This window comes from Papilio xuthus, unplaced genomic scaffold (genome assembly GCF_000836235.2).
Source record: "Papilio xuthus unplaced genomic scaffold, Pxut_1.1 DF827714.1, whole genome shotgun sequence".
NCBI lineage: Eukaryota > Metazoa > Arthropoda > Insecta > Lepidoptera > Papilionidae > Papilio > Papilio xuthus.
In genome coordinates this window covers 1,508,674-1,529,165 of record NW_013530935.1, presented here as the reverse complement: position 1 = coordinate 1,529,165, position 20,492 = coordinate 1,508,674, and the positions used below count along the sequence as shown (strand labels likewise).

General features: G+C 35.1%; 1 protein-coding gene across 1 annotated transcript; it reads right to left on the bottom strand.

Moving 5' to 3' along the window:
• Positions 1-1,856: 1,856 nt before the first annotated feature.
• On the bottom strand, positions 1,857-13,034 carry Pi4KIIalpha (phosphatidylinositol 4-kinase II alpha). Its single transcript, XM_013310871.1, has 11 exons — positions 12,668-13,034; positions 8,768-8,886; positions 7,013-7,213; positions 6,477-6,602; positions 5,723-5,820; positions 5,214-5,355; positions 4,394-4,542; positions 4,037-4,112; positions 3,726-3,865; positions 3,374-3,476; positions 1,857-2,519 (listed from the first exon to the last, which is right to left on the bottom strand). Exons 1-10 carry the CDS (start codon positions 12,891-12,893, stop codon positions 3,389-3,391), a joined length of 1,365 nt encoding a protein of 454 aa, XP_013166325.1. The 5' UTR covers positions 12,894-13,034; the 3' UTR covers positions 1,857-2,519; positions 3,374-3,388.
• Positions 13,035-20,492: the final 7,458 nt, after the last annotated feature.

Below are 20,492 nucleotides of genomic sequence, written 5' to 3'. Positions count from 1 at the left end.
ATTCAATGCCAACGATATCCAAGTACCAAATAGTCGGCAGCGAAAGTGTTAAAAGTATAAAATGGCTTAAATATAATTATTTCCTTCTCCCAGCCTCTGCACTCAAATCACAGAACGTACTCACCTACATAAATATAGTATATAACATATCTATATACTTAAAATTATTTAAAACAAACAGCATATATCAGTCAGTTTTAAATAACTCCCGTAAAATTGTTACTACTTACAGTCGAACCAAGATAAAGGAGAATCCTCTATAAGAAACTCTGGTTAAAAAACCTTTATAAGAGATAATATCGGTCATTTGAGATCTCTTTTATCTAAATTCGACTGTATTTTATCAACATGATATTTTTTAACCAGAATGAACAGATTGTACTATTTACTGGAATTTTAAGCCTGACCAGGAATATAAAAAATTGTCGTTATTGCGGAAAAATATGGAACTAATTCGCCACTAGCAGTAGTAATAAAGACGCTAATTGAAATATCCATAGTTCAGATTTTTTATATTCTCGGTTAGGCTATATAAAATGCTATCATTCGAAAAACATTAGGCACTTAAATTCATTTTATTATTCTAAAAGTAAGAAATTCATTGCCATTTGATTTTTTTATAAATTGAAAACCATAGAAATGACCAAAATCGTACAACAAGGCTACAGAATATCGGTTACAATGACTGAATATTCGGATACCTTCGTTGTTATAACCGATTGTAACTATTTTTTTATTATTTATTTAATGTAATATTTCATTAAAATCTATAATAAATGTATTTAAATGTATGTTTGTTTATGAAGTTCTCGTAACATTGACTAAATGTGAGGAACTAATGTAAATTTTTCTTATTTCATATATAAAATAGTATTAGCCCTAAATTGAAATGAATTTCCTTACATTTTACTTTAAATATGTGATTTTTGATATTTTAGTTGAAAGATTCCTTTTTTAACCAAAAAATTTCAAGAAAACGAAACATGATAAATTCGAACATATGTTAGATGCTATTTCGACATATTTTTTAGTTAAAAATTTTGTACTATTTATAATTTCAAGTTAACAAGATGAAAGTAAAATCAAATTATGTTTAGTTCAATAAAATTCCAGAAATATTCTGTTAATATTATAAGCAAGGAAATAAGTAATTTTGTATACAATTTCCCGTACTTTTGAATGTATAAATCGTTAAATAAAACATAGTAAAAGGTTAAAGGAACTTAGTTTTAGGGCATTCTATCAAAATTAGTGATTTTTTTACAATAAATTTCTATTTTCTTCGAAATTAGATATCAAGCAATAATTACCTTTATTAACACTAATCTGAGATGTTTTTGTATTTAACTAAATTAAAAAAAAAAACGAAAAAAGATGAACGGATATTCACAAAATAGGTTTTTATAATGTATTAAAAAGCAGTAAAATATCAAAATAAAAACAATTAATTTTACTAAGAAAAAGATTAATCAATATTTTTAACGGAGATTTTACAATATTAAAGGAAAATAAACATAATTAAACTAGCTGTCGCCCGCGACTTCATCCGCAAGGGAAAAAAAACAGTTCACTGCAATTATTCTAATTTTTCTCACAGTTTAAACCTTTCTTAGACCTCCACGAACATTTCAAGACCAAGATAAGTTCAGCCGTTCTGGAGTTTTAGCGAGACTAACGAACAGCAATTGATTTTTATATATATATAAATCAATTAAATATTATTATTGATTCAATTTATTAATTCTTAGTTAAGTCATATTATTTAATTATCCAAGACTGGGAACAAAAATTAAGTTACAAATTTAACTTTCATATGAAAAAATAACAATTATTTTTAATATTAAAAAAAAGAAATCAGTTTTTTTATAGAAATTATATAAATTAGTTTTAATAGTGATTATAAAACAAGAGCTTAATAAATAAAGACATCTCAGATTCATTCAACACACGACTAGCTCCGACCCAACTGCTGTTACTGTCACAGTGTACTGCACCAACAGAGACATCAGTGCAAATATAATTTTTTCATATTTTTTATAATTACTCTTCATAATAATAACATTTACAGTTTGATTTAGTATTTATATGTCTTATTATTGAGTATTATCGATTGATATAAAAAAAATGGATGTCTCAAGTCATATCAAGAAATATTATATTAAATAGACATAAGTAAAGGTAGTAAGCTAATAGTTAAAGTTTAGTGAAACTATGAAAATACCTAAATCCATTATCAACTTAGTAAATTTGATATGTATTTAGGTATTAAGCATTACTTGAAGTTTTTTAATTCCATTATATTTGTCATAAATATCAATTTGTTGATGTCATTAATACAAGTAGTCAATATTAGGAAGTTATAAAATGATGACTGACATGTCTGCCGGCACACTACACTGTGTCTCCACATGATACATATAATTTGAAAATGTACTAATCTACAATTACATACATACATACATACATTTATTTAACTATATATAGCAGCGTCGCCACGTGACAAGCGCCGTGACATTTGTCTGTAAACAAAAAATAATTTTAAAATCATAAAACTCAAATAGAACCGAGTCTACGGGGTTAGATAAAATGCATTCGCATAGAAGCGATCCCATAGCGAACTTCAAATGTTTTTTATATCATAAAGTGGCAAACGAGCGAGCGGTCACCTGAAATCGCTGAAATAGCGAAGTGACCGTTGCTCATAGATATACACAATTGCATATGCGTTTCCTACCTTTAATCGACGGAGGAGAGGATACACAGAAAGAAAATATACATCCTCTCATACGGAAAGTCCACTTCCACTTCCCATACTTTCCTTATAAAAAAAAGATGGGAAGAGAATGAGGACTAAATTAGGCCTCTGGGACGCACACTCATCAGACGAAACGCGGAATTGCTTCCACTTGACGCCTGTCTTCTGTGTGGTCGTGGTATTTCACCGGGCGAGCCGGGACAATTCGTGCGAAGATGTTAAAGCTCGCTCTACCACTGTCAAAATTGTATAGAACTGACAATAACTATAGACTTTCAATTTCATACATTTTTAAAGTTGTTATAGAATCGCTTCGAAACGAATGCTTGTCTAAGTCTCCTGAACAAGCGAGAATCTAAGAGATCGCGATTTTCTCGCATATAAAGGTAAATCTAATCTGACTTTCTCGCTTATACATCTCAGACTGTATTTATATTAGAAATATTTTTTGGATTAACATTACAGGCTTAAAACACGGAGTTATTTTTTTTTTAACTGTAAAATAAGATGAGAGAGCATTCTCACTTGCTAATGTTACTTAAGAGATAAAAATAAGAAAAAATCTTAAAAACTTGTTTCACGGGTGTTTAATAAGTGTAAACGGTATAAAGTACTGACCAGTTTGCGGTGTGTTCACCACCAGGAGAAGAACGGCGACTTGTGCTGGAAGCGTTGCTGGAACGAATCGAAGAAACGAGACGACGTCGTGCCACTTTTGGACCTAAAATTATATATAAATCATTTTAAATTAATTCGAAATGGCTACGAACCACATTCAGTCCTTTATGGGTACCATTTAGTAAGATAAATCTACACTAAGGGATAAAGTATTGACCTAAGACTGTTTGTCGTTTATAAATTGATTGATGATTGTTATTTCTTTATGAAATGGTAGAGTTTATGAGTTCTTGAAATTTTGAGTTTGTGAGATCGTGGGTTGTTGAGTTTGTGTCGTTTATGAGTAGTATACCTCTCAACAATGACTGCGGGCATCTGCACGAGCTGTACAGGGCTCTTGTTGTCCTTGAGGGCCTGCGTCAGGTTGAGCACTTGGCCGCGCATCACCGACATCTGTCGCTCGAACAGACCCTTGTCGAAACCTTTGTCTTGCTGGAATACACATTTTATATTAATTGGTACACGCCATTTTATAAGTATTATTCCTAATTTTCGGGCTATATGTCTAGATTTTTATGGTCTAAAGTTTAAATTAATGGATTATCAGGTAAATCTGTAATGATATTAGGATTGTGCTGAAGAAAAGATACGAATATGACTTACTTTGAATAATATATGCAGTTCATCGCATAATTCTTGTACGAAGTTCATGTCGGAGAGCAGCGGCAGCACCAGTTCTCTATATAATATATTATATTTAGACAATTGTAAAAAATGACGTATCCGATCTCTTTGGTGGAAACGGAAGAAGAAAAAAATGATCGTTTATCTTTCGCTAAGTGTCATTGACGTAAAGATTTTTGTTTATGAACAAATTTAGTTATTTTCTATTATAGTCCAGTTTTTTAAAATCCAGTGATCGAATTTTTCGCTGAATTGAAGATTGGCTATTGTATAGTTGTAGTGCTGGCTTTGTTGACTGTTGACCACTGGACTGGAATACTCTGGGCGTAAACATACTTAGTCTCCTGACTGAAGGGTCTCTTGGCCTGCGGCAGCCAGGCCCAGTGGTATGGGTAGGCGCGCCAGGAGTCAGGATGCTTGAAGGGGAACGCCAGCCCGTTGTCGATGGCCGCAATTCTCACCTCCACGTTACCACCTGACCATTCCTGAAAATATTATAATTTTATTTAATTGTTATATAAGTTTCTTCCATGTTGTATTATCTTTACATATTAATAAAATTGGATCATCTGTATGTAATATCGAGAAAATAATTTGCAAATTTTTGTCTGTCTGTATGTTAGGCAAAGCCTCGTTTGTTCCACGTAATCTCCGGAACGGTTAGACTGATGTTGACGGGAAGGTAACCGGAATAACTGAAAATTACTAAACGACTAACATAGTCTAAAATTTATCTCATAAAAATGTATAGTACATGTGAAGAGTGCTTTTGATTTATACTAATATTTTAACAGTAGAAGAGCCCGCTTTAACACTTTCGCACGACTTGTCCCAGCTCGCCCGGTGATATACCACGACCACACAGAAGACTGATGAGTTTGCGTCCGGGAGGCCTAATTTCGTCCAGTTTTCCTTCCCACCATTTTTCTTATAAGGAAAGGATGCGAAGTGGAAGTGGACTTTCCGGATGAGAGGATGCATGGAAATGTTTTCTTTCTGTGCATCCTCTCCTCCGTCGATGAAAGGTAGGCAACGCATATGCAATTGCGTATGTCTATGGGCAACGGTCACTTCGCTATTTCAGCGATTCATGTGACCGCTCGTTCGTTTGCCACCTTATGATATAAAAAAAATATTGTTTTTAGTAATTTTTTACCGTGGGGTCCGTCATATTGAGTGGTTCCGAGTTGCCGTTAGCACTGGGGGCGTCGTACTTGATAAGCCAGTTGTCATTGCCGCGGTCAGTATTCCGAATGATGTAGTCCAGCACCACCAAACGCTCAAACTGTAGCTGGAATCTATCACATAAATATAGCATCATTAACTTTCATAACAAAACCTATACCAATGATCCTCAAACTTTTTTTCACAAAGACGATTTTCTAAATTATATTTCTTAATTAGGGCTTTTTATGGGACCCCAAGATCTTTGGTCCCGAGCCCCGTAAGCGAGAAAAATTCTGTTTCGAATGTATATTAAAATCACTCTATAGACCCCATGGGGGGTCAATCTTACTAATATTATGCGGATAGCAGTGAAATTTGACACACATATAGAACATAGCCTGGAAGCACACATAGACTACTAATTAAGTTTTTTTTTAATTCCGCGAGTCGCGAGCAACAACTAGTGTAATTATACATCAATTAAAATGTGTAACTGACTTCCTCATGAGATGCGGTGGTGGGGGCTCCTGCTCGAAGCGACGCAGCCAGTAGTCCGCGTCCTTGTACCCCTCCACGAACAGCTGGAATGAACCCACCTGCAAACAAATCACTTTCATATACTATTTAAGACAAAAAAAAAACTATTAAACTACAAATTAACATAAGGGCAGTAAAATTTATTCTTTGAAATAATATTGAAAATATAAAACTGACTAGACCACTGAAGACTTGTGACTTGACCATCAGACTTGTTAATAGACCATTGAAAATTCTCAGTAAGGCCTGTATCAGGTAAAATGCTGTAGACTAGTCTTTCCCAAAGTGTGCGATAACGCCCCCTTGTGGGCGCTGCAGGTCTCAAGATGCGGGTTATAGTAAAAGTTTCGTTTACAATTCTCCGTTAATATACATATATAGGTCACAATAATTAATCAATTTAATTTGAAGTTATAGTGATTTTTTAATAAGTGAAAATATGGGGGCTCTAAAAAATATTTATTCTCAAAGTGGGCAGTAGACAAAATAAGTTTGGGAACCACTGATGTAGACCATTGAAAAGACTGGTGAGTAGAACATTGGAAAAAACTCAGATCTGTTAAGCTCTGGTAAAATATGTAAACCATTGAAAAGACTCAGTAACTCCTTTTGATTTCTGGTAGACCATTGAAGACTTGTTAGTAGACTATGGAAAAGACATATAAATAGACTAAGACCGGTCAGTAGAGCAAAAAGACCTGTAATAGAGGTGTACCTTAGGAGGCAGTCCCATTCTGTTGAAGCGCAGATTGGGGAACTGCTCGGTGATGGCGCGCTTCAGCCTCGACCTCTCGCGGTCTATACGCAAATAGTTGAACGTCTCAGATACAAGTTTCACCACCTAAAACATTACATCCTATTAAGATAATGCCTTTGGAAAATACCAAAAGAATTTATATTTTTGTTACTTTCAAAATTCAGTTTTTTATAATTGTTACATATGTAATTTTACTAATATTATAAATGCGAATGTTTAAATGAATGTATGTTTGAAGATATCTCTGGAACAACCTAACGGATTTTGATAAAATTTGACACATTAGGAACATAGTCTGGAACAACACATAGGCTATTTATTAAGTGTTTTTAAATTCCGCACGGACAAAGTCGTGGGCGATAACTAGTTTAAACTAAAAAAAACTGTTAGCTAACTAATACTCCAGTTAATTTGATGTCATCAAATTAAATAATTACAACTAAAATCCATCTAGAACATTCTAGAAACAGTATTAGTAGTTTATGTCGTCTTACCCTAGTCTTAGGCACGACTTTGAGTCCAATCTTGGAGTCGACCAGACTAGCGCCAGCTTCAGACAGATATCCTTGGTTGGGGATGAGACAGGAGCGGCCGAAGCAACAAGGGCAGCACAACTTGTGCATCCATTTCGTCCATTTTGGGTTGAGTCTGCCGTACGGCTCTTCGTCTTTTGGCTTGAATACGCCTATTATTTTCTTTAGAAAGAAAAAATAAATAATTAATAACGATCTATTTTGGTTTCCTTCGTTATTTTACTAAAATTATAAATGCGAATGTTTGAATGGATGGGTTTGTTAGAAGGTATTTCCAGAAGGGCTGCAAAGATCGCGCTGAAATTAGGCATAGGCGTAAAACATAGAAGGAACACATAGGCTACTAATTTTAGACATTTCTTAATTACAATCCCTTGGCGCGAACGGCGCGCCCACATCACCGAATCAAGTGTCAGAATGATTAGTGAGGGGACACAGACGTCGACATTTCAGCAAGCGCTAGTACACCGGCACAGTGTCGGATTTTCTTCCTAACACTAATTAGGTGTTTATTTCCGCGTGGACGAAGTCGAATGCGACAGCTAGTTCTCAATAAGACCCTTAATAGTAAATAAGTAAGCCCCGCAGTGTAAACATCAAATATTAAAATTACAAGAAAGGCCCTTAGTGCCCGTGGCCTGAATCTGAGTACGAAATTAATGCAAATATTAAAATGTCTCTTTCACACCAAATGCGAAATCCAAACTTAAAGATTTTACAACCCCGTGAAAGATAATTAATGTAAGCTTTCTACCATTTAAGTTCGTAAATCATATCCAGTTTAAATAGAAGGATATTACGTACTCAACAATTGGTTAAAGCTGTTAACCAACTTAGCAGGTTAAGTTGCTAACTTAACGAGTTTTAACTGGCGAAATAACAGTATTAAACATATTTTTATCTCGGAACAAATATACCTATTTGACAATGTATGTATTGCGACAATGAGAACCCATGCTAATTTTTCTGAAGAATTCGATTTATTATCGTAAGATTTTTACTAGATATTAAAAAAAAAGTTAATGTTTGTTTTTTTTCTGAATTAAATAAAATAGCCAGTGTTCAAGACAGTGAAACAGGAAAAAGAAGAAAGTCATTGTCATAATTAAAATATTTATAAGCTGTGGAGGTCAAGAAACACATTACATTTGCCTCATTTTATGATTTAAAAAAAATCGTGATCACAATGTTTTATTTGCAGCCAGTAATATCAGTATACATTTTTTATTTCCTGCCAGTGTCACTATAAATTGAAAACAGGTTTATTATAAAATGTGTAAAATTTCGAAAAAAAAATTGTAATTCACTCTCAATCTGCTATAACTGGTTTTGTGGAATTTCAAAACAAGTTATTTACGCATATTGTAATACTATAAATGAGTAAGGTCATTGAGTACTCTTGTACTGAGCTGAGATAAGGCCATAGATTAAGTTATGACCAGAATAACTTTGGCAGAATACATTGAATAATTAAGAATTTTGATCATGTGAAGAAGAAATATAGATTATAACAAATATAACAGATGGATGGATGGATATTTGTTAGGAGCTATCTCCAAAAATCCCAACAAACATGGCACACAAATAGGACATTGTCTGGAAGAACACATAGACCACTTAACAAGTTTTTTGTAATTCCCAGAGGACGGACTCACAGGCAAAAGCTAGTCTAATTATAACAAACTCTGTAGTTAATGAAATACATAAAATACTCACACCACCAGGATTCTTAACAAAGTAAGAGCCACTGGAGCCCTGGTATATCCTTTCGGGGTAAATGCCATTGTCAATGGCCACCTCCGCCTGCCACACCAGCTCACTGAACTGTGGGTCATCTGAAAAGAAACAACTTTAAGTTAAAAACAAGTTAATAAACACTAGTATGGAATTCAAACTAACTTTAATTTGGAAAACAAAGATATTCAAATATGATAATAGTTGTAGAGTAGTCATTATAACACTTTCCTTCAAATCTTTTTCACATGATGTGTCAAAAAATCCGAATCTGTACCAGTGGTACATAATTTTGACATAATGTCATATCTAGTAAATGTTTTTGATCCTGGAATATAAAATCAATAAAGCTTTGCCAAAATACAATAAATATTACTAGACATTCTATTATGACAAAACGTAAATAAACGCAGTTGTTTTTTGTGGTACAGATATAGAACATAGTCTCGAGTAACACATGTGACTTTTCACCTTTTATAATTCTGTACAGACGAAGTAGCGGTAAAAAGCTAGTATTACGATAAATAAATGTTACATGAATTTCAACTCCTCTCATAAATGTTACATCACAATAATATCAAGATATCAAATCACGACATAATGCATTTACTAATAACGTGATATTTTAAATTATGTAAAATATTGTAAAACATTATCGTATATTAAATTTCATCATTAAAGACAGTAAGAAATTACTATATGTGTACTGTAACATGACTGAAGTACTATAATGTCCTAACATATTCTTCTTAACTTATTAGGCTCTAAAATTATACACCTATTTCGCGTATTATTAACACCTTACTTTACGACCTTTAACAATTTCCAACAAATAATCAGTTAAACCATTTCTCTATGTAGAGACATATATTTGTACAGTGATATCCAAACTTTAAAATCCGCACACAATTTTGTGGTACTGCACAATAGATTTTCATCCATCCGCAAGTTGGCCCATAACTGTGCTCGCAGCTTACTAAGCTTTCATAAAATTTGCACCATATTATACTGAACTTGAACCCAATATCATTTGTCAGTTATAAACATAATTGATTTGTCATCATTGTAATGAGTTTAAATTAAACATTAAGTCCAAACTTCAATGCTATTAATAATTGTGTGTTCATAAACAATTTTATACTATTACAAGTAAAACAGAAACTGTTCAAAATGATTTATGAATCTTACTAATATTATAAATGTGAAGGTTTAGATGGATAGATGAATGTTAGAAGGTATCTCCGGAACAACTGAATGGATCTTGATGAAATTTGGCATAATAATAGAACTTAATCTGGAAGAACACATAGACTACTAATTATGTTAGTTTAGTTCCATGGAGAGGTAGTGGCGGGTGTCAGTCAGAATAACTAAAAGTGAAATACACAAAATATAAACATTGGTACTAAAGATGATAATAATAATTGGATTTAAATATATAAATGTACATAATCAACGTACATCTATGTATTTATGTAACAAGGGTGTTAGTTTAATAACTCTGCTGGACTATAGGAAAACCTATAAAATGTTCCACCCTTAGGTCAAGGTCACGTAAGACTTTTATAATCAGAAGATATTTCATTAAAGATAGTAGATAGACATTTTATTCTTTATATTAAATTAACTAATAATATTAATGAAATGAATGGTCTTAGCTCATCTTCAAGCCTGAAGTGTGAGAGGTAACCTTAAATCTGTTAAAATATTCAAGTATATTTTTAGTGAAGTAACCAAAATAAAAGTCTTGGTTGCTTGGGACGACAAAATTTTAACTTTAAATTGTCTATAAGTTTGCATTTGTAATAAAATTTATAGTTTAATATTGAAATATACTGACATATCTTACTATTATTACTGAAAAAGTTAAAATGAATATTTGTTTGAATGTATCTCTGGAACGGCTCAACGGATTGTGATGAAATTTGGCACAGATGTAGAACATAGTCTGGAAGAACAAATAGGCTACTTACTAGGAGTTAGAGGCAATATCTATTTTTTTAATATTAGTTTGTAAAAAGAAATATAACTACTATAGTAATAAAATAGTAACCCAAAACTGTTATCAGTTGTTTGTTGAAGAAAATTTAATTTGCATATGCACTTGTTTGGCCTTATCAGAAGTGGGTCCATAAAATTTACATGTTGCATGTCCACCATATCTTGCTTGAGTTACCAAACTTAAACATAAGTTGGTACAAAAAAATGTCATGGAGTTAAGTTAGAACCCCAATACTTTAATTTTTTATTGTTGTATTTGCAATTAGGATTTTGATAATTTGAAAATATGAATCAACACATTCACCGCTAAGGACCAATCTGATGTGTACACTGTGGTAAGCAATGTGTTAAAATTGTAGATTTGTAAATTGTCATCTCTTTCATTTTATTTAGGAAAAACAGAGATAGTGTTATGTTTTTACAGTGAAAATTCAGTTAAATTATTTACGTAACAAAGTAACATAATTTCGAAAATCAATATGAGAAAAATGGGCTTAAAATTACAGAATATACGAAATTAAAATCAACATTCTTTTGATTATGATGAAATATTACAGAAATTTAAATTATAACATACACAATTGATCAATTAACTTTAACAATAAACAAGCTAATTTTTTACAGATAAGATAAAAGTTAACAAGGCAAAAGTCAAATCTACTTAATTTTATTTAATCTGTATTAATATTTTAACAGACATTGTATAAAATAATGATATTTATCTACATTACTAATCTTTAGAAGTGAATTATGTTCTTATAACTAATGGTTTGTGTTCACTATACAACATAAGGTTGTTAATTTGAATCTGACACAAACAAAAGCCTCAACAATATTTAACAATTAGGGACATTATATAATCCCATATGATTCCAGGCTATGTTCTACATCTTTGCCAAATTTCTGCAAAATCCATAAAGCCGTTCTGGAGATACCAGATTCTAACAAACATTGATCCATCCATCCACATATTAGTGTCTATAATATTAGTAAGATATTGGAGTCATTTATGTAAACAGAAAATACAACTTTATTAAGTTCGGTATTTTATTATATAACATCAGTTTTCTTAAGTTTCATATCATAAAATTAAATATTAATTTTTAATGGATTTCATATGGAAATCAATAACATAGTTTGCAGATAAGTAAATGTAAATTCACCTTGATATCAGGATGAGTAATAAAAATATCTCCTCAAAATATTTTATGCAAAACAATTGATTTAATTACATTTAATGTTCAATTTGATTATACATGGCCAGGATTTCTCCTTATAACAATTATAATTATAAAAAGGAAAATTAAGATAAAGAGTAAATGCTATTGTTTTGTTAGCATATGGCTGATTAATTTTTATATTAATTCTTTAAATAATTGTTTTATCAATAATTATATAATAAAACATAAATAATAGATGATAATAAAACTTACCACAAGTAAATGTAAAATCCATTAATGTTTAAAAGAATAAAACAACAGTAAACAGTTTTCACACAATTGTTATGCTTGACTGAAAATTGACGTTGAAAAATTTCGTCTTGCACCTACATTCAGGTAGGTAATATTTTCAGCAGCTACACAATTGATAAAGATATGAAGTTGACGCAAATCAATAGCAACTACAAATGATATTGTGAATACAAGCAATTAAACCGTCTGTTTAAACAATTTCTACTGTTAGTGAAATGAACTACGTACATATGCACGTATATAGTTGTGTTTCATTTCGTTATCTATGTCAATCGAAGCCTTACAACTGCGTAAATGTAGTCGAACAAATGGACGTAAAATATTAATACTTTGAAATACTAACGTAAAACATTGAAGCATTTTATGATCGTTAATACGAGTATTGGAATAAAGTTTTCAAGGTAATTACCTGGAAAATGGTTAAATGATACTTCAAAGTCGCCACGGCCGCTCAAAAGCGGCTGCGACTCCCTGTTCAAGCCTGGAGAATCCACGTTGCCTTCAAAGCCGACCTCTGGCACTAAACAAATGTCCTCGGCACTACTGGACAATGATACCACGCCGTCATCAGGAGGCGTAATTATTGAATTTGGTTTGTCGAAATCGAGATTCAACAGAGTCTCTTCCGTACTCATGAGTAATGTTAAACAGTGGTCCTCCACCGAGCCTCATCTATTTCGCGTTGTAAAATTCTTTGTTCCACAATCATTTACACAAACACTTTTTCGATTCATTCAACTAGGGCCATAGAGCATAGAGTAAAATGATTTGACTGACAGCGAAGATGACATAGTAAGACCATAAACAAGTTTTTGCTCTCTAGATGTTTTAGCCGCAATGGATACAAGGTCTTGAGCAAAAAGTTGTCCATACACATACCTTTAATAAGAACCAAGTGAATTTGGCACTCACCTTTATTTTTACCACCAGACATTAGGGACCTGTTGAGACGCAAGAACGCAGCTACCCGTGATCATGATATGTATCCCACTGAATTGAACCGAAAACAGCTACGTAAACTACAGCGTGATGTAAAAACACGCATAGCTGCATTCAGGAACGAAAGGTGGGATTCAGATCTCAGTAATTTAAAGCCATCCCACTTAGCCTTCTGGAGGCTCCCTAAATCATTAAAGGGCGACACGCACACCACGATGCCGCCACTCTCTCGTCCAAATATGACACCAGCCATGTTGGACGAGGAGAAAGCCGAATGCCTAGCTGATAGTCTCGAGGCCCAGTGCTCCCCTAGTAGCCTACCGATCGATCCTGATCACCTCCGAAAGGTGAACAGTGAGGTCGAGCGAAGGAGTAAAATACCCCTTCTAGATGTCGTTCCACCAGTTACTAGAGATGAAGTTGAGGAATTAATTAAAAACTTACGCCCCCGCAAAGCACCTGGCTCCGATGGTATCACCAATAGGGTGACCAAACTATTTCCAGCTACTATACTACAACTTCTTGTTGCTATATATAACGTGGCAATGACCAAAGGAGTTTTTCCCACCGAGTGGAAAGACGCCGAAGTCATAGGGTTCCTCAAACCCTCTAAGCCACCTACAAATCCCACCTCGTATCGCCCCATTAGTCTTCTCAAAACGTTTGGGAAGATTTATGAACGCCTGGTTTTAGCCCGCCTTCGATCTTTTATGGAAACGAAAGCCATGCCCATTGCCGAACAGTTTGGATTTCGCGCCAAACATTCATGCACTCATCAAGTGCACCGCATCACGGAGTACATTCTTTCCAAACGCCAACGCGGCCTTAACACCGGAGCTCTCTTTCTCGACGTAGCAAAAGCGTTCGATAAAGTATGGCACAACGGGCTCATATATAAGTTATATGAGTACGGAGTACCCGACCGTCTCGTATGCATAATACGAGATTTCCTAAGTGATCGCACGTTCCGCTACCGCGTCGAGGGAATATGTTCTCAATCGCACCCCGTTCGAGCCGGGGTGCCTCAAGGGTCGGTGTTAGGGCCGGTCCTATTTACACTCTACACCAACGATATACCGCGTGTACATGGTGTAGAACTAGCATTATTTGCCGATGACACCTGTATTTACACGTCTGGTCGTAAGCCCGAAGCTATTTGTCGACGCCTTCAGACTGCAGCCAACACCCTTGGTGCCTGGTTTCGGAAATGGAGGATCGAAATAAACCCTACCAAAAGCGCGGCGCTCTACTTTTCCCGCCGCAAAGTGACTCGTCTTCCATCCGTCTCACTCATGGACAGCCCAATACCATGGGAAGACAAAGTTAAATACTTAGGTGTCATCCTGGACACTAAACTCAACTTCTCCGCACACGTAACCCGGGTTAGAAACCGCGCGGCTTTTATACTAGGTCGTCTTTCCGCATTACTCAATAAAAAGAGCAAAATGTCCCTTCGGAACAAGGTGACACTCTATAAATCAGTAGTACGTCCCGTCATGACGTATGCTAGTCCGGTATTCGCGCACATAGCTCCGAAACAAATACATCGACTTCAGGTGATTCAGAACAGATTTTTACGTAGAGCCACGGGAGACCCGTGGTACATGCGCAACAGTGATCTGCACATAGATCTGGACTTGTCCACCATAGCCCAGCACCTGAAGTTGGCGTCGCGTCGTTATTTTGACTCCGCCGTCGGGCATCCTAATCCGCTAGTTGTAGGTGCCGTCACCTACAATCCAATCGCGCTCGGTAAATTTCGCCATGTTTATCGTAGACCTAGGCACGTCCTCGACTTTCAAGATGACGCAACTACCATCGCTCAGGCTAGGGTTAAACAACTTCGCAGTCACACCACATATCCCAGTCGCTGCCGGCTACGGCAATCATTCTCGCGATATGGCCTCATAGCAGGCAGATTTTCACCTGTCAACGATAGAAGCGTAGCTGGAGTTTCTTCCGCCACTTCTTCTCCCAGCACTAACGCTTTCCGAAGTGGTAGTAATATTAGATGCATCAGAGCTAATAATAATCAGACAACAGCAACCGAACAAGCCGAGGTTCGGCCCCTTCGGGCACCCTTGAATCGGAATGCTAAACGCGTATCGAGTGACAGCCCAAGCCGAGGTCCCCTCTCGGGGGCCCTTGAGCCCCGTCACTCCATGGAGCGTCCACCGAAGCGACCTAAAAGCTCGGCGGCCTCCCAATCCGGTAATAACAACGAAGTAACGGCCCGAGCCGAGGTTCCTGAGGGAGCCCTCGAGCTTAGTTACTCTTAATCGAGGTTTAGGCTAAGTGCCATCTGCGCTCGGCCACCTCAAGCCCGGTGAAGCTGTAAATGCCTCCTCAAGGCAAACAGTGGCAATCAGTCACAAAAAAAAACATTTATTTATTGACTAATAATAAAAATAAGATATTTCTCTTTCAAGTAAATGTTCAAATTATTAATGGTTTAATGGCGGACGGCGGAGGACATCGTTGTCGGCTGGGGGAATAAATAAATTTTTAAATCAAAATTTATTCATATGCACTATGTTTTTTTTTAAATAATCCCTTTTAACTCTTTCTCTCTATATGCATTTATTTTGACTATAATTCTTTTTCTAAACATATTTTTTAAATCGGAAAGTAATCGCACTCACTCTTGGATGTTGTATATTAGGAATCTATTATATATTAGAAAATTTTCTGTCAATACAAGAACATACAGTGAGGTTCTTAAAAACGAACAACAATATAATATTAATTCAACCAAAGTAGTGGAGGAACTACTTATCAAGCAATCTGAAAAGATAGATTTACTCCTTCAACAAATAAGTAACCTAATGGGACTTATGAACAAGCTAATTGACAAATTACTAAAATGAATTACCTAAAAATATGTATATGGAACATAAATGGCCTATCGCCTAATATAGATGATGTAAAAATACTATACTTGATATTCATAAAATCGATGCGATGCTCATTTCGGAGACACATTTTACTGACAAAAGTTACATAAAAATACCTCAATATAACATATATTCCACCAACCATCCAGATGGCACTGCCCACGGTGGTACTGCAATTTTAATAAAAAACTCCATTAAACACTATCAATTACCTAGTTTCAGAAAAGAACACATACAAACAACAACGGTTTCCATACAGGATAAAGGTGGCGAATTTAACCTATCATCAATATATTGCCCACCAAAACATAACATTAAAGCTAACCATTTCAAGGAATTCTTCTTGACTTTAGGAAAAAAATTTATTGCTGGTGGTGACTGGAATGCCAAACATTCTCACTGGGGATCTAGACTCATAACCACAAGAGGAAGAGAACTAATGTCATTTATATCTACAAACAAGCTCAAAACTCTGTCTACTGCAGAACCAACGCACTGGCCGACCGACTCAGCTAGGCTGCCGGACCTAATAGACTTTTTTATAGTTGGTGGACTTCCGAAAATATCTTTCAAGATCGATTCATGCCTAGACGGATCATCCGATCACACTCCAGTCCTATTAACAGCTAGCTCTATTGTACTTCAAACTGATAAATATTCACCACTATATAACTCTTTTACAGACTGGTACTCTTTTCGCGAAAAAGTAGAGAAGGATATAGAACTAAAAATACCACTTAAAACATCTGAAGATATTGAAGAGGCTGCTAAAAATTTTACTAATATCATACAATCAGCATGCTGGCGAAGCACTCCGGAGAATCGATCGACTAATGGCAAGTTTAGCATCAATGTCGAAATAAAAGACAAAATTCGAGAGAAAAGAAGACTACGACGCGTGTGGCATCTGAGTCGGTGTAGCGATGACAAAAAGGCACTCAATAAAGCTATATTAGACTTAAAAGCAGCTCTCAAAGCTGCGAACGATTCTGCCATGCAAACATATCTCGAATCTCTCGCTCCAAGTAAAGCTACAAATTATTCTCTGTGGAAAGCTCTTAAAAGAATGAACAAGCCACAAAATAGAAAGCCTCCAATAAGAAGTGGCCAAAACACTTGGGCTAGAACAAGTCATGAAAAGGCTAAAGTTTTCGCAGACCATCTTGCAAAAGTGTTTGTACCGAATATGCCAGAATTGGGGATGGATGAATCAGACATTGAAGCTGTGATAAATCAAGATTACCAGCTAGACCTACCCATTAAACCCATAACACCTAAAGAAATCTGGAACGAGATACAAAAACTAAAGAACAAAAAGGCCCCAGGGTTTGATCTAATAACTAAAGAAGTTCTAATACAGCTTCCGAAAAAAGCTATAATGTACATGACTGCACTCTTTAATTCTATTCTTAGAGTCAAATACTATCCCAAACTCTGGAAAGTATCGCAGGTGGTGATGATTCACAAAGAAGGTAAACCTGAAAATGATGTTTCTTCCTACAGGCCGATTAGTTTGCTAACGGTAGTTTCAAAAGTTTTTGAAAAACTACTTCTCCGGAGATTGATGCCCATACTACACGAAAAACATGTAATACCAGACCATCAGTTCGGCTTCAGACAAGAACATGGAACCATCGAACAAGTGCATAGAGTGTGCAACATAATAAAAAAGTCACTAGAAGATAAAGAATACTGCTCATGCGCATTTCTAGATATACAGCAGGCATTCGATAGGGTTTGGCACAGGGGCCTACTATGCAAAATAAAACAATTCTTACCACATACTTTTTATGAAATCTTAAAATCATATCTTTCCGATAGAATATTTCAAGTTAGAGAAGATGACAGTACTTCCTCATTCCACGACATCCTAGCAGGTGTTCCGCAAGGCTCGGTCCTGGGACCAGTATTATATACTTTATACACCGCAGATTTCCCTGTAAGCACTAATTTAACAACTGCAACATATGCGGATGACACGGCTGTGTTGGCCAGTCACAAGGACCCAAAGACTGCTACTGCAATGCTCCAGAGTGGATTAAATGAAGTGGACAAATGGTTAAAAAAATGGAGAATAAGAGCCAGTGCCTCGAAATCGGTCCAAGTTACCTTCACGTTGCGCCATGGAAACTGTCCAGCAGTCAAACTAGGAAATCAAGAACTTCCACACAGTGACGTCGTCAAGTATCTAGGTATTAGACTGGACAAAAAACTCACATGGAGAGCACACATTCTAGCGAAAAGAGATCAACTTAATATACAGTACCGAAACCTCCAGTGGCTCCTAGGAAGACGGTCTGTTCTGAGCCTGGACAATAAGCTCCTACTCTACAATACTGTTCTCAAACCAATATGGACATATGGTATACAAGTTTGGGGTACCGCAAGTGCTTCAAATTTAAACATTATTCAAAGGGTGCAAAATCGTATACTTAAGAACATTTCGAATGCCCCTTGGTTCATTAAAAACTCAGAGCTACATGACGTACTAAAAGTGAACACCGTACAGCAGGAACTCAAGGTGATCGTTGAGCGTTACAAAGCAAGAATTGCAAATCACTATAATCCCCTTGTTGCAACCTTACCAAAATGTGGCCACAGAAGGAGACTTAAAAGGGCCACCATAATATGATAAATAACCCATTGACCTAAAAGAAGAAATTTTCTTGATGGAGAAAATATTCTAAAAAAATTACTCTTTCTTCACATCTGCTTAAAGTACTAAATACTGATCGCAGATAAAGCCTAAAAAAATAAAAATAAAAAAGGAATCTATTATTTTAGTTCCAGCAACGTAAGATAAAAAGAAGTTAAATTTGATTTACCTCTCACCACATTGTAATAAGTGTAGGGTTCCACTGCCGATATGCAAGTTTAAAAACATTTTCAACCCTTTATAAAAAGGAAACAGAACCTAATACTTTTGGATATATGTAGATTTAGTATAATCATTGGGAACTATTTTGAGATTGGTTGAGATTTAAATGTATGATTAATATGTTGTTGTCAAGTTGTTGTTGTCACCAACCCGCACTGGGCCAGCGTGGTTGACTATGGCCTAATCACCCTTAACTTAGGGTAGGCTCCGAGCCCCTCGGTGGGGACGTATAGTGATGATGATGATGTCAAGTTGTTGGAGATCTTTGTATATGTAAATCTCATTTTATAGATTTTTTCTCACTTAGTTCATTTTAACACAATTTGATTTCAATTACTTTGACAATAATTTTAATTTAAAATTTGTTACTTTTTTATAACAAAGTTTCATTTTCAATTTGTAAATATCTCTAATATGGAAAGGATCACGTATTAGTAGTAAAATAAGGTTTTACATCTTTTTATAAAATATGGTGCTATAACGTTGTAGATTTATTTTATAAATAGGTGTAGAATTTGATCAGATATAGAGTTTTAAACAAGAATTGTACATCTCTGTCCTGCTTAATGAACAATTACATAGTTATTAAGGTGTTATGTAAACGGTAATGCAAGCATTTCTACAATACTGTTCCTAATTTAAGACCAGTTTAATGTGATCCATCGATATATAATAACATTTACGGATTCAACAGTACATTTAAATTTATCATGTTTAAGGATGGTGAATTAACTTGTATCAATTATGCAATAAATATAGAACTATATTTTTAGAACTTTTAGTACGTTAGTTTTATTATTATGAGCTATACAGTTTTGGAAATAAAGATTTTTTCATAAAATTGAAATTGCTTCATTCAATCCTCCTCCGCCAAACTAACTACATTATAGCAACTTCATAGGTGAAAGAAAAGTTGGTGGATTTTTAAGAAATTGAAAAAAATGTTCCGTTTTCCTCCCTCGAGGCAAAAGAATCGGCAGTGAATTCAACGTGGTATTAGTTGTGTAGCATCTATAATTTATAAAAACTCAGTTGCTCCAAAATCCGCTTCATCTTCGTCTCTAGGGGTCATCATGAGGCACATTCGCCTGAACAGCAGACGATGGTCCAGCTTCCGTATTGTCACTTAATATGTTTCTAAGAGAGCCACCTTGTGCCTCTACCGTTTCAAACTCAGAGTCAGTATGTCAAATTCATAATTTAATTAAAGTTCGATAAACAATAATAAGTGTGCCTATCTTTCATCCCTCTCACAAACTAGGCCCCTTAATACTGTCTAACATAACCAGCTATTTTACTATCTAAATCATACACTTATAAGTACCGATCGCTTGCAAGCACTTTTGTAACTCTGTACGGGCCTCGCATACCCGAATCTAGTTTGCCAGTGGGTTCCATTCTTCTTCTTCTTCTTCTTCTTCTTCTTCTTCTTCTTCTTCTTCTTCTTCTTCTTCTTCTTCTTCTTCTTCTTCTTCTTCTTCTTCTTCTTCTTCTTCTTCTTCTTCTTCTTCTTCTTCTTCTTC